We start from the raw sequence: 17,920 nt of genomic DNA on the forward strand, positions 1-17,920 counted from the left end.
TGAACACATGAGAGCAGGAAACTGAACGTCTCAGAGCGGTGAAGCTCTTCAGTGTCTTTGTTCTTTTGTCTTCACGTCTTCAGACTCGAGTGTTCTTCCTCCGACAGAAGAACGTCGTCTATTTAATGGAAATGACTCCAGTGATAAATGCTGAAACTAGGGCTGTCCCCCAAAACCCGGTTCCAAGAAGATACCGGTTCTAAAGGAGTACAAGCCGTTGGTATTGATGAGGTCCTCAGTACAGCGTGAGACTCATCCTGATCACAGAGAAGAACACTTGAGAACTCTGGTCGCCTCACACATAATAAAGAACCGCTAAGAGTATCGATGGGAGTACTAGTATCGACAAGAGTACTAGTGTGGATAAGAGTACTAGTATCGACAAGAGTACTAGTGTGGATAAGAGTACTAGTATGGATAAGAGTACTAGTATCGACAAGAGTACTAGTATGGATAAGAGTACTAGTATGGATAAGAGTACTAGTATCGACAAGAGTACTAGTATGGATAAGAGTACTAGTATGGATAAGAGTACTAGTATGGATAAGAGTACTAGTATGGATAACAGTACTAGTATCAACAAGAGTACTAGTATGGATAAGAGTACTAGTATCGACAAGAGAACGGCTGAGGATTCGTCCAGACCTCCGCTGAGTCGCTTAGCGCTGCCGACTTCACCACTTTGTGAAGATGATCCTCGGAGAACCTTTCGTTTAGTATCAGTTTCATTTTTCACAAAGCTGGAGTCTGATTTCTTCGACAGACATGAACCACAAAGACATTCTGACTTCTATGTTTTATTCTTTATTTGCACTTTTATTAATGTAAAGAGGAACAAATAGATGTGCAGCTGAGTTATAAAACCCACGACAGGTTTATCTAAAGAAAGACTCTGAACAATAGAATAAGAATACAATAATAATAATAACAACACGTTCATGTTCCATAACTGTACTCAATGTTTGAACTTAACTTCTGTCCTCCAGATGAACAATAACGCGTCAGTGACTTCATTGTTATTAATAAAAAGCGTTTTGTGTGAACTCGACCACGGCACACGAGAGATGAAGGACAGCAGGAAGCAGAACAAGTGGAGCATGAAAGTGTTCAGCTGGTAGGAAAGGAAAGGAAGACAACAAAGGGCCCAAGGAGAGAGAGAGAGGAATGAACGAGGGAGGAGAGAGGAATGTAACAGAATGTGAGAGGAACGCCAGAAGAGGACGGCGAGGTGAAAAGAGAGAAGGGCAGGCTGATGGAAGCCGACTAATCTACAGGATCAGTGTCTGGAACAGAGCGAGAGCTCTCAGGCATCAGAACCACTGAAGGCTTAAAGCCTTCCTCTACACTCGGAGTTCTCCTGAGACGAGGACGAGTATCTCTATAGAGCTAGTGTTGGATATCAGGGACAGACCCTCCTCTGACAGTCAAATGAGAAAACAGGAAGTGCCTTCTCTTTACAGATTAAAACATGATGGATCCCCAAATGAGTATCTGAGTAGAAACACTTTGGTTCTTTATGTGAAGCTGGAAGTTAAAAGCTCCAAACGTACAGGAAGGACATTGTACTTTGATGATTTTAAGTTTGTTATATCGTCTTCAGGTCATTATGTGCAGTTTAAAAAGAGATTACAGCTCTTCTTTAACCTTTTTAGGGACAGTTTAACTGACCTGCTTGAGAACAGCCGAGTGAAGACGATGCTTCACGTGTTGAAGCTGCATTCTCTCTAGTGTCCACCAGGGGGCGACTCCTCTGGTTGTATAGAAGTCTATAGAAAATGACTCTACTTCTCTCTTGATTTATTCCCTCAGTAAACATTGTAAACATGAGTTTATGTCTCAATCTCTAGTTTCAAGTCTTCTTCAATACAGCATGATGTTCATTTAGTACATTATGCTCCATTTAGAGTCACACAGACCATAAAGCAGGGGATGCTTTAGGGCGGGGCTACTGTGATTGACAGGTCTCTACCAGAGACGTACACGGCGTCTCTACGTCTCCTCCTCAGTCCAGATATGGTCACTTCCTGTTCACAACATGTTTGTATTCATATTATTAGAAGTAAAGAAGGTTTCAAGACTTCTTCATCTTCAGTGATAATGGACACGACGAGGATCTACTCAGCTGCACCATGTTGAACAAAAGGTTTTGGACCCGGCTGCTGAAATGTTTCATGAGTTATTTCCCACACAGAACGGTGAAACCAGCGGCGACATGTGGGTTCACTTTGTCAGTCAGAGGCAGAACTACAACCAGAACTACTGTTCGTGAAGCTCGTCTGGAACACTAGAGGCCTTTGTTTCCCAGCTGATGTGGGAGACCGAGCTTCTGAAGAGAAGCAGCAGCCGATCAACAACGAGCCGAGGAGAAGAGAGAGAAGTGTGGATTTGACCAGCACCAATGAATGTGACAGTCACCGTCTTGTTTTCGTGGTGAGTCACCATCTTGTTTTCGTGGTGAGTCACCATCTTGTTTTCGTGGTGAGTCACCATCTTGTTTTCGTGGTGAGTCACCATCTTGTTTTCGTGGTGAGTCACCATCTTGTTTTGTGATTTTTTTTTTGGGATCGACACGTCTCTGGTACCGACTGCTGTCACGGGCCGATGAAGCTTCGGTAACCTTCTCATGTCCAAGTTTTAGAGACGGAGACCAGTCTGGATTATCGGCATCTTGGAGAGTCGAGTGTTTACCTGAAACAGTTTGTAATCAACATTGAAATACAAGTTTACCGAAGTAGTCTTATCGGATTCATTTATATTTCCTTTATTAAATACTGTTCACAAACTAATTAGTAAATAAAATGATAAAAAGTGATCCGCACATACTCCAGTGTACGCCAAATTCCGTTCCTTTATATCTCGAGAGATGCGTGACAGCCATTTCTGGCGACGTCGCTTGGATAGCTCCTTCGTGTCATTTCCTTGATGTGTAATGACCGCTGGCAAACCAAAGAATGATTTCTTGTCTATCAGCTCTGCTGCCACAACCAAAGACAGCACAAAAGTTCACCACCGATAGCTTATGCGACTCAGCCGTGCATGCCAGTGGCTTTGTGTGTACTCCAACATGGCCGACAGCTAAACTGTGACGTCACACGAGACCACTCTATTGGGAAAGCTGCTCAGAAGTAACAGACTTCAGGGTCGACCTGTGAGTCTGACCCACGAACAGTTTCCTTGAAAGAATTCCCACGAGCAAGCGGGGGAATGTGTTTCTGCAAAATGTGACACCAGTCAGCTTTTCACAGAGAAACACACACACACACACACACACACACACACACACACACACACACACACACACACACACACACACACACTGGTGCTCTGACGTTTCCAGTGCGTTGGCTGTGGTTTTGGCTGCGGTGGCGGACGAGCCTGAGATCAACGGAGGCCATTGTTTCTCAGAGAGAGAGAGAGAGAGAGAGAGAGAGAGAGAGAGAGAGAGAGAGAGAGAGAGAGAGAGAGAGAGAGAGAGAGAGAGAGAGAGAGAGAGAGAGAGAGAGAGAGAGAGAGAGAGAGAGAGAGAGAGAGAGGAGAGAGAGAGAGAGAGAGAGAGAGAGAGAGAGAGAGAGACGGCTCATCTTTCCAGCTGTTGTTGAAAATGATGAACATGCATCTGGTTCGTTTCTCTGACAGTTTAACGTGTGTTGTGTTTGTTCGTGGAGGAAGATGTTCGAGTGTTTCTTTGACTCTGTTACCTGAACTCTCTCACAACACACACAAACTCGACTTTGAAGGCTCAGCATTGAGTCGTAAACAGGAAACTACGTGTGAGAAGTTAAAGGAACAGTACGATGCAGCCTGAGCTACAGAGTCTGTCCTCATGTACACATGCTGCGGTCTGCAGTTATATGGAAACATCTGGCTAACTTGTATTTCACAGAGTTCCATATTTTTGGAGGATTATTTCAAACTGCTGACAAAACAGTTTTTTCAGAATCATGACTCAGCAGGTTTCTGTTGTCCAGATGGGACAGATTGAGGCAGAACGTTGTTGTGTCGCTGTTAGCACTGTCAGGGTAAGCCAAACCTTTGAAGGACGATGTGATGATTCATCACTTTGTGACTCTCTCGTCTGACTCACTGCATGGAGACTGAACGTCTGCCATTGGCTGCTTTTTCCTCCCCTTCCACTCTCTGCATCTATGTATTTTGAAAGGGTGAAGCCATAGGACGTATGCACTGGGAACCTTTTACTTTAATCTGCACCGCTGCATGTAAACAGTAATATTAATTATTATTACTTTTTTTGAACAAGCGCAAAAAGCAGAATTTTCTTTGCATGTACACGTGTTCAGTGTGAGCAGAGCGGTGGGATGAAAAGGGGAGATTGTTTCTGAAGTGTATGATCTTCTCCTGGATTATTGGATTAATTGTGGGCGGAATGTCATGAAATAGTTTCTTTTTATTTCCTGGATCGACCAAAGACAGATGTTGCTGTGTAGTTATTTTATGGATTGACTTTCCCGTATAATGCACAACATCATTACGTATGCAGATGATGCAATAGTGTGATTCGAGAGTTTAATTAGTTTCACTGTTCTTGTAAGGCGAAAATAAATAGACTTTACAAACTCAACCTCAGTTCCATCCCTGTCATATTTAATGTATGTGGGGATGTTCCCCATGAACGGTGGAGCATTCGATTATAAAGAGTGCTCTTGAACACCAGATGACTGAAAGCTGACGATAAAGTGAGTCTCTCAGGTTTATCGATCGTCTCAATTTAAAAAATGGGATCTGACCGCTTCATATTTCCTCGGAAAAGGTGACTTTTCTAAATCGAACTGGCATCATTATTCTGCATGTGCATCGTGCGTTTGTAAAACTTAATTGAGAATTGGGGCTGATTACTGTGGATTGTGGTTCAATGCTGACTTGGTGGAAGTGAACATTTCCAGTCTTAACTAATCAATCATCTGTCAGTCGATTGATTGGTTAGTTGATTGGTTGGTTGATTGATTGGTTAGTTGATTGGTTGGTTGATTGGTTGGTTGGTTGGTTGATTGATTGATTGGTCAGTTGATTGGTTGGTTGATTGATTGGTTAGTTGATTAGTTGGTTGCTTAGTTGATTGATTGGTTAGTTGATTGGTTGGTTGGTTAGTTGATTGGTTGATTGATTGATTGGTTAGTTGATTGGTTGATTAGTTTGGTATTTGGTTAGTTGGGTAGTTGGTTAATTGGTTGGTTGATTGATTGATTGGTGAGTTGGTTGGTTGGTTGGTTGGTTGGTTGGTTAGTTGATTGATTGGTTAGCTGATTGGTTGGTTGGTTGGTTAGTTGATTGATTGGTTAGTTGATTGGTTGGTTGGTTGGTTAGTTGATTGATTGATTGATTGATTGATTGATTGATTGGTGAGTTGATTGGTTGGTTGGTTGGTTAGTTGATTGATTGGTTGGTTGGTTGGTTGGTTGGTTGGTTGGTTGGTTGGTTGGTTGGTTGGTTGGTTGGTTGGTTGATTGATTGATTGATTGATTGATTGATTGATTGGTTGATTGGTTAGTTGATTGATTGATTCCTCTCTGGGCTGCTGAATCCTTTACTTAACAGCACGACTCGTCTTTTCCCGTTGATTTCCTCCTGATTCTGGAGTCCAATCTCTCAAAGACAGTTCCTAAACTACTCTCCTTGTGTCCTCTCCTCGTGTCTTGGTTTTGTCTCCTGAATCCTAAAGGTCCTATTAACCTTCTTCTTGGAAACGTTTGTCTTCGTCCTCTTTCTTCTTGAATCTCTGATCATCAACACAGAAGCACTTTCCAGCCAATTCGACTGTTTGTCCTCGACGTCTCACAACTTGCCTCCTGACTTCTAACGGTCGTAGGTGTTTGCCTCCTTTACCTATGGTCTTATCTCCTACCCTTTTTATGGGTCCTATCCTCTTGTTGCCTTGTGTCCTGTCCCTTCGTGTCCTTGTCTACTATCACCTTGTCTTCTGAGTGATACAACCTTGACAGCTCCAGTGGAGGTTGTCCGTTTGTGAAAGTTCATGCATTTATCCTCCCACCATCACCTCCAGCGCTGGGCTGCAGCTCCACCAACTGTAACGTGGTGCTGACGGAGGCCCAGGGGGAATTCACGTCGCCCTGCTACCCCCAGAAATACCCCAACTCGCAGGCCTGTAAGTGGACCATGCAGGCCCCCGCCGGCTTCATCATCCAGCTCTCCTTCCTTGACTTTGACCTGGAGGAGGCGCCGGGCTGCATCTACGACCAGGTGGTGGTGAACACGGGAAACACGGACGTTAAGTTCTGCGGCCCGACGGCCAGCGGGCTGACGCTCAACTCCACGGGGAACGTGATGGAGCTGTCCTTTACCTCCGACTTCAGCGTGCAGAAGAGGGGGTTCAGTGTTAGCTTCCGACACGGTAGGTTCAGGGACCAGAGTCCTCTTGACTAATCCAGGCCCACATGCGGGCTCAAAGGGATCCAGGGTATCTTAGTTATCTAGGCTATCATCGCGCTCTTACTTTGAAATAAAGGCAAGAATTGAAACTCATATAATTGTCTGAGAGCTGATTGTGTGATTGCATTAATAAGATGCAGGTGTGTAGAGGAGCCTCCCAGAATGCACTGGGGGAATCCAGAAGTCTTATTTTATATTCCTGCGTTATAACTGCCGTGTTTTGAATCCTAACTTTAATTATCGAGCGAGCTGTCGTTAAAAAAAAGATAGTTTTATCATAATCTTAAAATGAGTTCATATTACGCCGGATTAACCCCGAAAACTCTCGATCATGAGCTGATTGTGAGCGAGTCAACGGCGATCCTCATCCCAGTGAGCATGATCCTCATGAATATAAAGGCGGCTCTGATGTCTCCACAACACCTTTAACTGTACGACGAAGCCTCTGCTGGAGGAGAAATGTCATGTTTTTTACTGTCACGTAAAGATGTTAAAGTTCAGTTCAAACCACAGGGATTTCAGGTTTCTCAGACAGCGAGAGCATCATCATCATCATCATCATCATCATCATCACACAGTCTGAGGAAGACGAGGGCGCTTTGACAGCACTGTGTGTGTGTGTGTGTGTGTGTGTGTGTGTGTGTGTGTGTGTGTGTGGGGGGGGGGGGGTGCTCTTCTATTACATGCTGTTACTCGGCAGCTCCAGTCGTTCTGCTGGAGGACACATGACGTGTCAAACAGACGAACCTTCGTTTTATTGCACGTGTGGATGAAGTGTAGAATAATGCAAAGAGTGTTTGTGAGTCTATCTTCTGTCGCTTTACAGACATCAAAAAAGGTTCAAATGGTTCTGAAGTAAAGTTGATGAATAGAAATGAAAAGTTTCTTTCTTGTCATAATTCTCTGTGAGTTAAAATCACATTTAGACGAGTAGTTGAAATGAAGATGGATGAAAAGATGTTCACTCACTCTGTCTGACCTTTTTATTTCTCTCCTTCATGTCTTCTTTATTCATCCTCTCTCTCCTTTCTTTCTTCTTTTAATCAACCTCTTTTATTCTCTTCTTTCCGTGCTTTTCACACATTTCTTGTTTATTCTTTCTGCCTTTCAACTCCTTTCTTCCTTCCTTGCCTTTTTCTGTCCTTCCCTCCTTCCTTCCTCTGTGCACTGTCTTTGTCTTCCCTCCTCGTCTTTCCTTTCTTCCATCCTTCCGTCCTCTCCTCTTCCATCTCACCTCTCCAGTTGCCGTGGCCCTGAGGAACCAGAAGGTCAACATCTCCAGAGGAAATGGCCAGTTCACCGAGGTCTCCAACTCCGTTACGATGCCGGCGCTCAGCCAGCTGACGCTTTGCTTTGAGGTGGAACGCAGCAGCCAGAAACAGGTACGAAGGTGTAGACGGAGGAACACTTCATCCAAATGACTCCTTCTCTCTTGATTTATTCCCTCAGTAAACATTGTGAACATGAGTTTATGTCTCAATCTCTAGTTTCAAGTCTTCTTCAATACAGCATGATGTTCATTTAGTACATTATGGTCCATTTAGAGTCACACAGACCATAAAGCAGGGGATGCTTTAGGGCGGGGCTACACGCTGATTGACAGGTCTCTACCAGAGACGTGCACGGCGTCTCTACGTCGTCTCCTCAGTCCAGATGTGCTCACTTCCTGTTCACTAGAAAAAAACAACAACATGGCGAACTGGAGGCTTCATAACGTCAGTCCACAAAGGTGGAGCATGACTATGTCCACTCCGTACATACAGGCTGTGAGCTACACCCTCAAGTGAAGCTTCTCGTGCTGAAGCACTCAAAGTGACGACCGGTTCTCTTGGTTTCCCGGACAGAGAGAGTGGATCTTCAGTTACTACGACGGCAGCGGCAACGAGGTGCTGAGTCTGGGCTCCGATCGGTCCGGCATGAAGGTGATCGTGGACGGGGTGGTGTGCCCCATCGCCTCCATCATCTCCTCCGCCAACTTCACCTCCTCCATGAGGCCTTACTGCGTGCTCTGGATGTCGTCCAACGGCCGAGTGGGAGTCTACTTCAATGGAAACTACTGGGCCAAGACCTGCTCCTCCTCTGGGGGCCACTCGGTGCCAGCTGGTGGACAGTTCCGGTTAGGAGGTAAGCTTCATCCCAAATGAATGAGCTCTGATGTGGCAGGTTCGTTAATCCAGGTCGAAGGGTGTTCAGTATGGATCCACCGAGATCCAAGTACTGATACTCTAAAACGACTCTGGAACAACCTGCACCCGAAACCAACGAGTCACCCGGCTGCAACGATAAGCGGCAGGTGCAGTGTTTGAGCAGCGACACTGGTGTGTTCATTGTCACGGACACACCAGCGAGATGGTGACATACTGAGTTCAGTAAAAGACTCATAATCTACGTGTAGCTGCTCTACAGTCCTGACGATGGCGCTCGTTCTCCCAGCGCATCCTAACAAAGACGTTCTGTCTGTGTGTTCAGGGCAGCACAGCTTCGACGGGAACATCTACAACCTCCGGCTGTGGGATTACGCCATGACGGCGCAGCAGCTCCACGCGCTGAGCTGCGACGCGGCGGGGAACGTCATCGACTGGGACAACGGCCACTGGACCGTCCCGTCCGGCTCGGCCCAGACCGACACCGCGCTCAGCTGCAGTGAGTAACGTCACGGCGGCAAACATTCAACAATCAACACGGTTTTGATGCTGCGACATGTGAAATACCACGTACACACACACTCAGTATTGTCCCGTGCAGGAACTGCCAGCACGAGATGTTCCACTCTGTTTCCGATCAGGGTGGAAAATCACAACCAGACTTCAGCCAAATTCTGGTCAGTTTTCACTGCGGCTTGTAAATGAATTGACTCCAGCCACCAGTTTGCTGCCGACCAACCACCGTTCTGATTCCTGACACACACATATACAATCCTATAGTACCAATGTGTGTGTGTGTGTGTGTGTGTGTGTGTGTGTGTGTGTGTGTGTGTCCACTGAGTGGTACTCTACCTCTTCTTTAAAGCTGTAAATGAGTGTGTAGCCGCAGGAGGTTAACCGCAGCGGTTTCAGTCAAATTCCTGCCAACGCTGTATGTACCCGCTGGAGAACGGGCCTCTCCGTGTGTGTGTGTGTGTGTGTGTGTGTCAGTGGGTTAGTGTGTGTGTGTGTCCGTGCGTGCTTGTATGCCTTGGAGACCTGCAGTGGTTTTCAAGAAAATGCATGATTTTGCACAAAGCTTCCTGACTCTCTTGTATGCACACACTCTCTCTCTCTCTCTCTCTCTCTCTCTGTCCTCTCTCTCTCTCTCTCTCTCTCTCGCTCTCTCTCTCTGTCCTCTCTCTCTCTCTCGCTCTCTCTGTCCTCTCTCTCTCTCTCGCTCTCTCTATCTCTCTCTCTCTCTCTCTCTCTCTGTCCCCTCTCTCTCTCTCTCTCTCTGTCCTCTCTCTCTCTCTCTCTCTCTGTCCTCTCTCTCTCTCTCTCTCTCTATCTCTCTCTCTCGCTCTGTGTTTGGAAAAGAGAGGGAGTGAAAGGAGAAAGAGGAGAAGAGCAGCAGGTGGAGGAAGAAGGTAGATTGTGACGGTGCACAATCCTCAGCTCTGAACACACGCCGGCCACCGTCACTGCATTCCTGCTTCTTCACTCTGCTGATCACTGCGATGATTCACTGACATTCACTCACACACACACACACACACAGAGACACACACACAGAGACACACACACACACAGCGACACACACACACACAGAGACACACACACACACAGCGACACACACACACACAGAGACACACACACACACAGAGACACACTCACACACACACACACACACACACACACACACACACACACACACACACACACACACAGAGACACACACACACACACACACACACACAGAGACACACACACACACAGAGACACACACACACACACACAGAGACACACACACACACACACACACACACACAGAGACACACACACACACAGAGACACACACACACACATAGACACACACACACACAGAGACACACACACACACAGAGACACACACACACACACACACACACACAGAGACACACACACACACACACACACACACACAGACACACACACACACACAGAGACACACACACACACAGAGACACACACACGCACACACACAGAGACACACACACACACAGAGACACACACACACACACAGACACACAGACACACACACACACACACACACACACAGAGACACACACACACACACACACACACACACACAGAGACACACACAGAAAGCAGGGGATGCTTTAGGGCGGGGCTACACGCTGATTGACAGGTCTCTAATAGACCATAAAGCAGGGGATGCTTTAGGGCGGGGCTACACAGTGATTGACAGGTCTCTAATAGACCATAAAGCAGGGGATGCTTTAGGGCGGGGCTACACAGTCGCATCAACATTTCACTTCGTGCATCATTAGCTCATTAGCTCTCATGGTCATTGTGAGCGCGTTAGCCTGCTGATGTCAGCGTTTAGCTCACTGAACCAGACTGTACAAGTCCATATTTACATATTTAATAGTTTCCTGCTGATGTAATTTATTCATCAGCCCTGTTGGGGATTATCCATCGCCCACGTCACTGATTCACTGTTTGTCTTGTCTTGATGAAGAGAATGATAAATAGCTCGTACCGTGAGTCATGTTGTCACCTCGTTAACGTTCGGCTGAATATCTGAACGCACATCAGACGTTATCCAGAAGCACAACTTCAGTTTCAAAAGAGCAAATTAGTTTCTGATCTTTGTGATTCTTTACTGCTGCATGATGTTAATATCAGCAAATCAAAGTGCGTGTGAAAACTTTCTCTGCTAACGTGTCCCAACGTTTAACCCACATTCACTAAATCACGTTAACTGATTAACCTCTCTCCCCCTGTAGGTGTCTCTCCGCCCAGCAACACACCGCTCACCACCAGCTGTGACTCCCCTGCACTGGGCTGCCCAGGTAGGACAGACCAACACATCTGCACTGTGACAGACCAACACATCTGCACTGTGACAGACCAACACATCTGCACTGTGACAGACCAACACATCTGCACTGTGACAGACCAACACATCTGCACTGTGACAGACCAACACATCTGCACTGTGACAGACCAACACATCTGCACTGTGACAGACCAACACATCTGCACTGTGACAGACCAACACATCTGCACTGTGACAGACCAACACATCTGCACTGTGACAGACCAACACATCTGCACTGTGACAGACCAACACATCTGCACTGTGACAGACCAACACATCTGCACTGTGACAGACCAACACATCTGCACTGTGACAGACCAACACATCTGCACTGTGACAGACCAACACATCTGCACTGTGACAGACCAACACATCTGCACTGTGACAGACCAACACATCTGCACTGTGACAGACCAACACATCTGCACTGTGACAGACCAACACATCTGCACTGTGACAGACCAACACATATGCACTGTGACAGACCAACACATCTGCACTGTGACAGACCAACACATCTGCACTGTGACAGACCAACACATCTGCACTGTGACAGACCAACACATCTGCACTGTGACAGACCAACACATCTGCACTGTGAACGTCTTCAGCAGCAGCTGCTCCTGAGACAACCTGACGGTGTCTTCTTTAGTCCACCGACCATCTCAACATGATACGGTTCACATGAAGCGTTTACTAAAATATGCTCAAAACAACGGTGCCGACTGCGACCAGCAATCACTGATCAAGAGACAGTTAGACGTCCAGGTTCCGCTTCATCCGAATATATAGTTCGTAGATCAGTTCTTTAAATAAGAGCTACATGTTCGTGAGATGTCTTCTCCTCTGGAACAAGCAGAAACATGTTCTACTCACTCCTCGTTGTTTTCATGTCATAACGTCTTACATAGACTGATCAGTACCATCGACCAGCACGGGCAGACACGGTGAGGTGAATGACTGCAGGTCTGAACCGCACCGATCCTCTGCTTTCAGTAAGACGTGTGTGATGAGCAGCATCTGTCCAGCGGACCTCGTGTGTTGTTAATAGTAGAAAACAGGTGAAAGAAGAAGATGAAGTAAGAAGAAAATATGGTTACATATCACTGAGGACATTCACGACAGCTGATCATCAGCAGATGTAATCAGAATAATAGTTTCTCATTGAATTGATAACTTTCATGGTGCTGGGGAGTCTACTGACTTTGGCATGGGAATAGTCAGAGGAAGGATTCCAGGGGGTGTGGCTATTCTCTGGAATAAGAAGCTTGACTCTTTGATAAATGTGGTCAGGCTTGGTGTTGACTGGTGTGTTGCAATACAGTTTACTCATGATGATCAGGAATTCACTATCCTAAATGTTTATACACCCTATGAGTGCCATCACAATGAGGATGAATATCTAAATAGGCTTGCCTTCATCAATTCCTTCATTCAAGACAATACTTCTTCTAGTATTTATGTTATTGGGGATATGAATGCAGATATCTCAGACACAAGCTCAGTGTTTGCCAAGCACATGGCTCAGTTTTGTAAAGACAATTATTTTATATTATCAAGCGAAGTGCTTTTGCCTACAGATAGCTATACATACATTAGTGAGGCCTGCACACTACATCATGGCTGGACCATTGTATTGGTACAGCTGATGCTCATGCTTCATTGGGATGTATGGGCATTCTTTATGGCGCAGCAACAACTGATCATATACCTTTTGCTATGTCGATCAATGTTGAACATCTGCCGGCGCTATCTAGAAATGAAATAGTGTCAACACAGAAAAACTTGACTGTCAACTCTCACTGAAGAGGATGTCTTAGTGTATTCTGCTCGTACAGACCAGTCCTTCAGTCATATTCATCTAGCTAGAGATGCAGCTGTGTGGACTGACGTTAACTGTAAGGATGTGGTGCATAGGAGAGATCTCTGCTTCATGTACAATGATATAGTAAGTGCTCTGTATAAAGACAGCAAGCCCGACTACAAGCATCATAATAAGACCCATAACATCAAACCTGGCTGGAACGAGTCTGTAGCTGAGTAGCGTGCTGAAGCCTGTGAAGCCTTCAAATCATGTGCTCTAGCTGGTAGACCCAGACAAGGACCAGTGCTTGAGTACAAGAAGCTCACCAATGCAAGTCTATCTATCTATCCATCTATCCATCTATACATCTATACATCTATACATCTATCCATCTATCCATCTATCCATCTATCCATCTATACATCTATCCATCTATCCATCTATCCATCCATCTATCCATCTATCCATCTATCCATCTATCCATCTATCCATCTATACACCCATCTATACATCTATACATCTATACATCTATACATATATCCATCCATCTATCCATCTATCCATCCATCTATCCATCTATCCATCTATCCATCCATCCATCTATCCATCTATCCATCCATCCATCTATCCATCTATCCATCCATCCATCCATCTATCCATCTATCCATCTATACATCCATCCATCCATCTATACATCCATCCATCCATCTATCCATCTATCCATCTATACATCCATCTATCCATCTATCCATCCATCCATCCATCCATCCATCTATCCATCCATCCATCCATCCATCCATCCATCCATCCATCTATCCATCTATCCATCCATCCATCTATCCATCTATACATCTATCCATCTATACATCCATCCATCCATCCATCCATCCATCCATCCATCCATCTATCCATCTATCCATCTATCCATCCATCTATACATCCATCCATCTATACATCTATCCATCCATCCATCCATCCATCTATACATCCATCTATCCATCTATCCATCCATCCATCTATCCATCTATCCATCCATCCATCTATACATCCATCCATCCATCCATCTATCCATCTATCCATCCATCCATCTATACATCTATCTATCCATCTATCCATCCATCCATCCATCCATCCATCCATCTATCCATCCATCTATCCATCTATCCATCCATCCATCCATACATCCATCCATCCATCCATCTATCCATCTATCCATCCATCCATCTATACATCCATCTATCCATCTATCCATCCATCTATACATCTATCCATCTATCCATCCATCCATCTATACATCCATCCATCCATCCATCCATCCATCTATCCATCCATCCATCTATACATCCATCTATCCATCTATCCATCCATCCATCCATCCATCCATCCATCTATACATCCATCCATCCATCCATCTATCCATCCATCCATCCATCCATCCATCCATCTATCCATCCATCTATACATCTATCCATCTATACATCTATCCATCTATCCATCCATCTATACATCTATCCATCTATCCATCTATCCATCTATCCATCCATCTATACATCTATCCATCTATCCATACATCCATCTATACATCCATCTATACATCTATCCATCTATACATCTATCCATCTATCCATCCATCTATACATCTATCCATCTATCCATCCATCCATCTATACATCCATCCATCCATCCATCCATCTATCCATCCATCCATCTATACATCCATCTATCCATCTATCCATCCATCCATCCATCCATCCATCCATCCATCCATCCATCCATCTATCCATCTATCCATCCATCCATCCATCCATCCATCCATCCATCCATCCATGCTAAAATCAGAGGAAAAGGCGTCAGGTCAGTGTTTTTCAGCTGATCTCAGTCCAGTTTGTTTCAGCTTTCAAACAATCCTAAAGGAACCAAACAATCAGAGTTTACTGTCCCTACAATGCAGCAGCTAAAAGCATTAAAACTGGAATACTGTTCGTGCACAGATCCTGAGCCAAAGAAAATGTCCCTCTAGCCAGGACCCTTTGGTCCAGGAGGTCACGTGATCTGGAACTTACCCAGTAGCAATCGGTCACAACGGTAGCCGACGTGACACGACCCCGCTCTCCGTAAATGTCAGCTCTCACAACATCCTGTGCTACCGGGGCCTCAGAGGGACATTTTGCTGAAGGTCACTTTTTGTGGGATTGTGCTCATGAGAGGAAGGGAGTTGAGCAAATTCAGGTCCGGAACATGAACGTCTACGGCAGCCCAGACGGGTCAACGGGCCATGGGAGAGCTCTCACGGGGTCATAAGTCAAATCCTGGAACCACATTGGTCCACTGAGTGCAGGGTCATTGAAAGAGCAACTCGACTACCGGAGCTGGTAGGAAATGAGTCCTCGTCCTTTGATTGATAGTCTTGCTTTGTATCCTCCGGACCACCAGGACGTCTGAATCCCCGGTGAGAACTGGTCTGCTTCAGCAAACAGAGCCTTCGTCAAGACAGACGGGTCCAATGACTTCAGAGGGAGGGTATCTAGTCGCCGGTATGACTTCCCTCTTATTGATCAGTCACTGCCCCGCCTCCGTTCACGTGCTTCATCGAGACGTAACAACAGTAGCGGTTCAGACCTCTAGACACAGGTCTGGTGCTGGATATCATGACGTTCAGACTGTTTTGTTTAGAATAGAGTAGAATAGAATGTATGCTATCTTGATCCCTTTAAGGGGGAAATGTTTCTCTGCATGTGACCCCATGTATACAGGCGCCCGGGGAGCAGTTAGGGCTTCAGTGTGTTGCTCAGGTACACTTCGACACGTCCCAGTCGGGGATCGAACCGTTGACCTTCCGGTTCCCAGACAACCTCTTAACCCAGTGCGCCACGGTCGCCCCAAATAGAGGTACAGGCCACGGTTGTTGTTGGCGTTAACGTCTGAAGAGGCGATGCTTTGGTCGTTGCTATAATGAACTGCAGAAACACTTCAGCAGTCAAACTTGTGTGAATTAGGCCGTCTACACGTATACGATATATGAAAGCGGATCATTTCCTCTGTGTTTTGGCTTTTAGTTTGAAGTCACTAAAACGGATATTTTAGAATCTACAACTTCTCAGGGTTAGAGTATTCAAAGCTCTGGTTACTGTGCGTCTGCACGCCCATGACCCGCCTTTGACCGTTTAAGACCGCCAACAGAGAATCTGCTCACTGAGCATGCTCAGAATCTTCTTCTCTGGTATTTGACGTGTCGTTGACGTGGCTTTTATCTCCACCTACACGCCCGGCGAGCGCTTGGAGTCGGGGGAGTTTCTTTGTGTGTTCTAGTGTGGACGTTTTAAAACGTAGAGGAAAATGTCCTTTTGATAAAAACGAGAGTTTGTGTTCATGTGAATGCGTCCTGACTTTTAAGGCTCTTTATTACGTCTTCATCTCAGTCTAAGAGCAGGTAAGTCTCTGTGGGCGATAGTATTGAGCTGTGCTGTGTTTTCTGGGTCATCATGGTCCAGCTCACCTGGTCTCATATTTCATGACAACACTGTTGTGAATAGAACCTGCAGCAGTGGTTTGCTGCTGTAGACCTGGACCTGGTCCTGTTAGAGGTTCTGCACTGAAGACGATCATGCAGCTTCACAACCATTCATCATCTGCTGCATCTGTCTCTCTCTCATCCCCCCCCCCCTCCAGCCGCTTCCTCTCCCGCCACCACTGACTCCACTAACACCATCCATGCTACTAATGCCATCACCCACGGTAAGCCACCCTCCTCCTCACCCTCCTACGCCTCCTTTATTTCCTCTATCACCTCCTCCTACGCTTCTTTCCACCCCTCGCTGTCCTCTCTGATGATCCTCGAGGGTTCATCTCTTGATCTGTGTCAATGGCAGCTACAGCGCTGGTAGTCCTCTTTTCTTCTGCCTCATCAGGGAGTCTTTGCTCATAAGAATACGAACCTCCTGAAGTTGTGCCTTCTGATGAAAAGTTGCTCGGACCTATTTGACTGCGTGCACCTCATTGGTTTCCTCTTTCTATTCTTCATGCTGCGAGGAAGCTGATGAACTGGTGAACGTGTTTGACTGAGACTAGATCAATATCTACCGCTGCATTAAGAAATGACTTCATCAAATCTTTTCATGAGCTTATTAACCTTCCTGTCATTCACTTTTTCATGTGCGGAGTTGAAAAGAGAAATGAATAGTCCCACGCATTTATGGAAATCAGCTCTTGTTCTTTGATTAGCATAATAAGGACTTTTTTGTTCTAACAAAGAAAAGTGCAGTTCACCGGCATTTTAAATATCTCACTGAAGTAGTAGTACTCTCTACTTTTTAATACAAACATGCAGGAGGAAAGGTGAGTTGGAAGTATGAAGATTCTGCACACGAGCGTTCAGCATTAAACCATTTTGTTTTCCATGTGTGGTCCATCTCGCTCTGCTGTATCCTTTGATTTGTGATCTCCAGTTCTCCCTCCCATCACTCCATCTGCACCCACCATCCCTACCGCTAGCATGCCACTAACCCCAACCAGCAGCACCAGCAGCAGCTCAACCAGCTCCCTCTCCTCTGGTAAGGCTTCATCTGCTGCTTTGTTGTTTGCCACGAGCATCTCTAGACTCTCCATGCAGATAAGAACAAAAAGACGTATTACTGAATGCTTTTTATAATTGGATTCAGGATAGAAAAGCTCAGAACGAACGTGTTCTCGATGGAAGCACGG

General features: G+C 45.7%; 1 protein-coding gene across 1 annotated transcript in view; it reads left to right on the forward strand.

Moving 5' to 3' along the window:
• The window catches only part of adgrg6 (adhesion G protein-coupled receptor G6), a 55,318-nt gene that overhangs the window by 1,986 nt on the left and 35,412 nt on the right, over positions 1-17,920 (forward strand). Inside the window, exons 2-6 of the mRNA XM_079290897.1 lie at positions 6,020-6,367; positions 7,648-7,787; positions 8,250-8,529; positions 8,875-9,048; positions 11,321-11,386. Coding sequence (XP_079147023.1) covers positions 6,020-6,367; positions 7,648-7,787; positions 8,250-8,529; positions 8,875-9,048; positions 11,321-11,386 — 1,008 coding nt within the window. The remainder of the gene's footprint in view (positions 1-6,019; positions 6,368-7,647; positions 7,788-8,249; positions 8,530-8,874; positions 9,049-11,320; positions 11,387-17,920) is intronic.

Source organism: Melanostigma gelatinosum (genome assembly GCF_949748355.1).
Source record: "Melanostigma gelatinosum genome assembly, chromosome: 19".
Classification (NCBI taxonomy): domain Eukaryota; kingdom Metazoa; phylum Chordata; class Actinopteri; order Perciformes; family Zoarcidae; genus Melanostigma; species Melanostigma gelatinosum.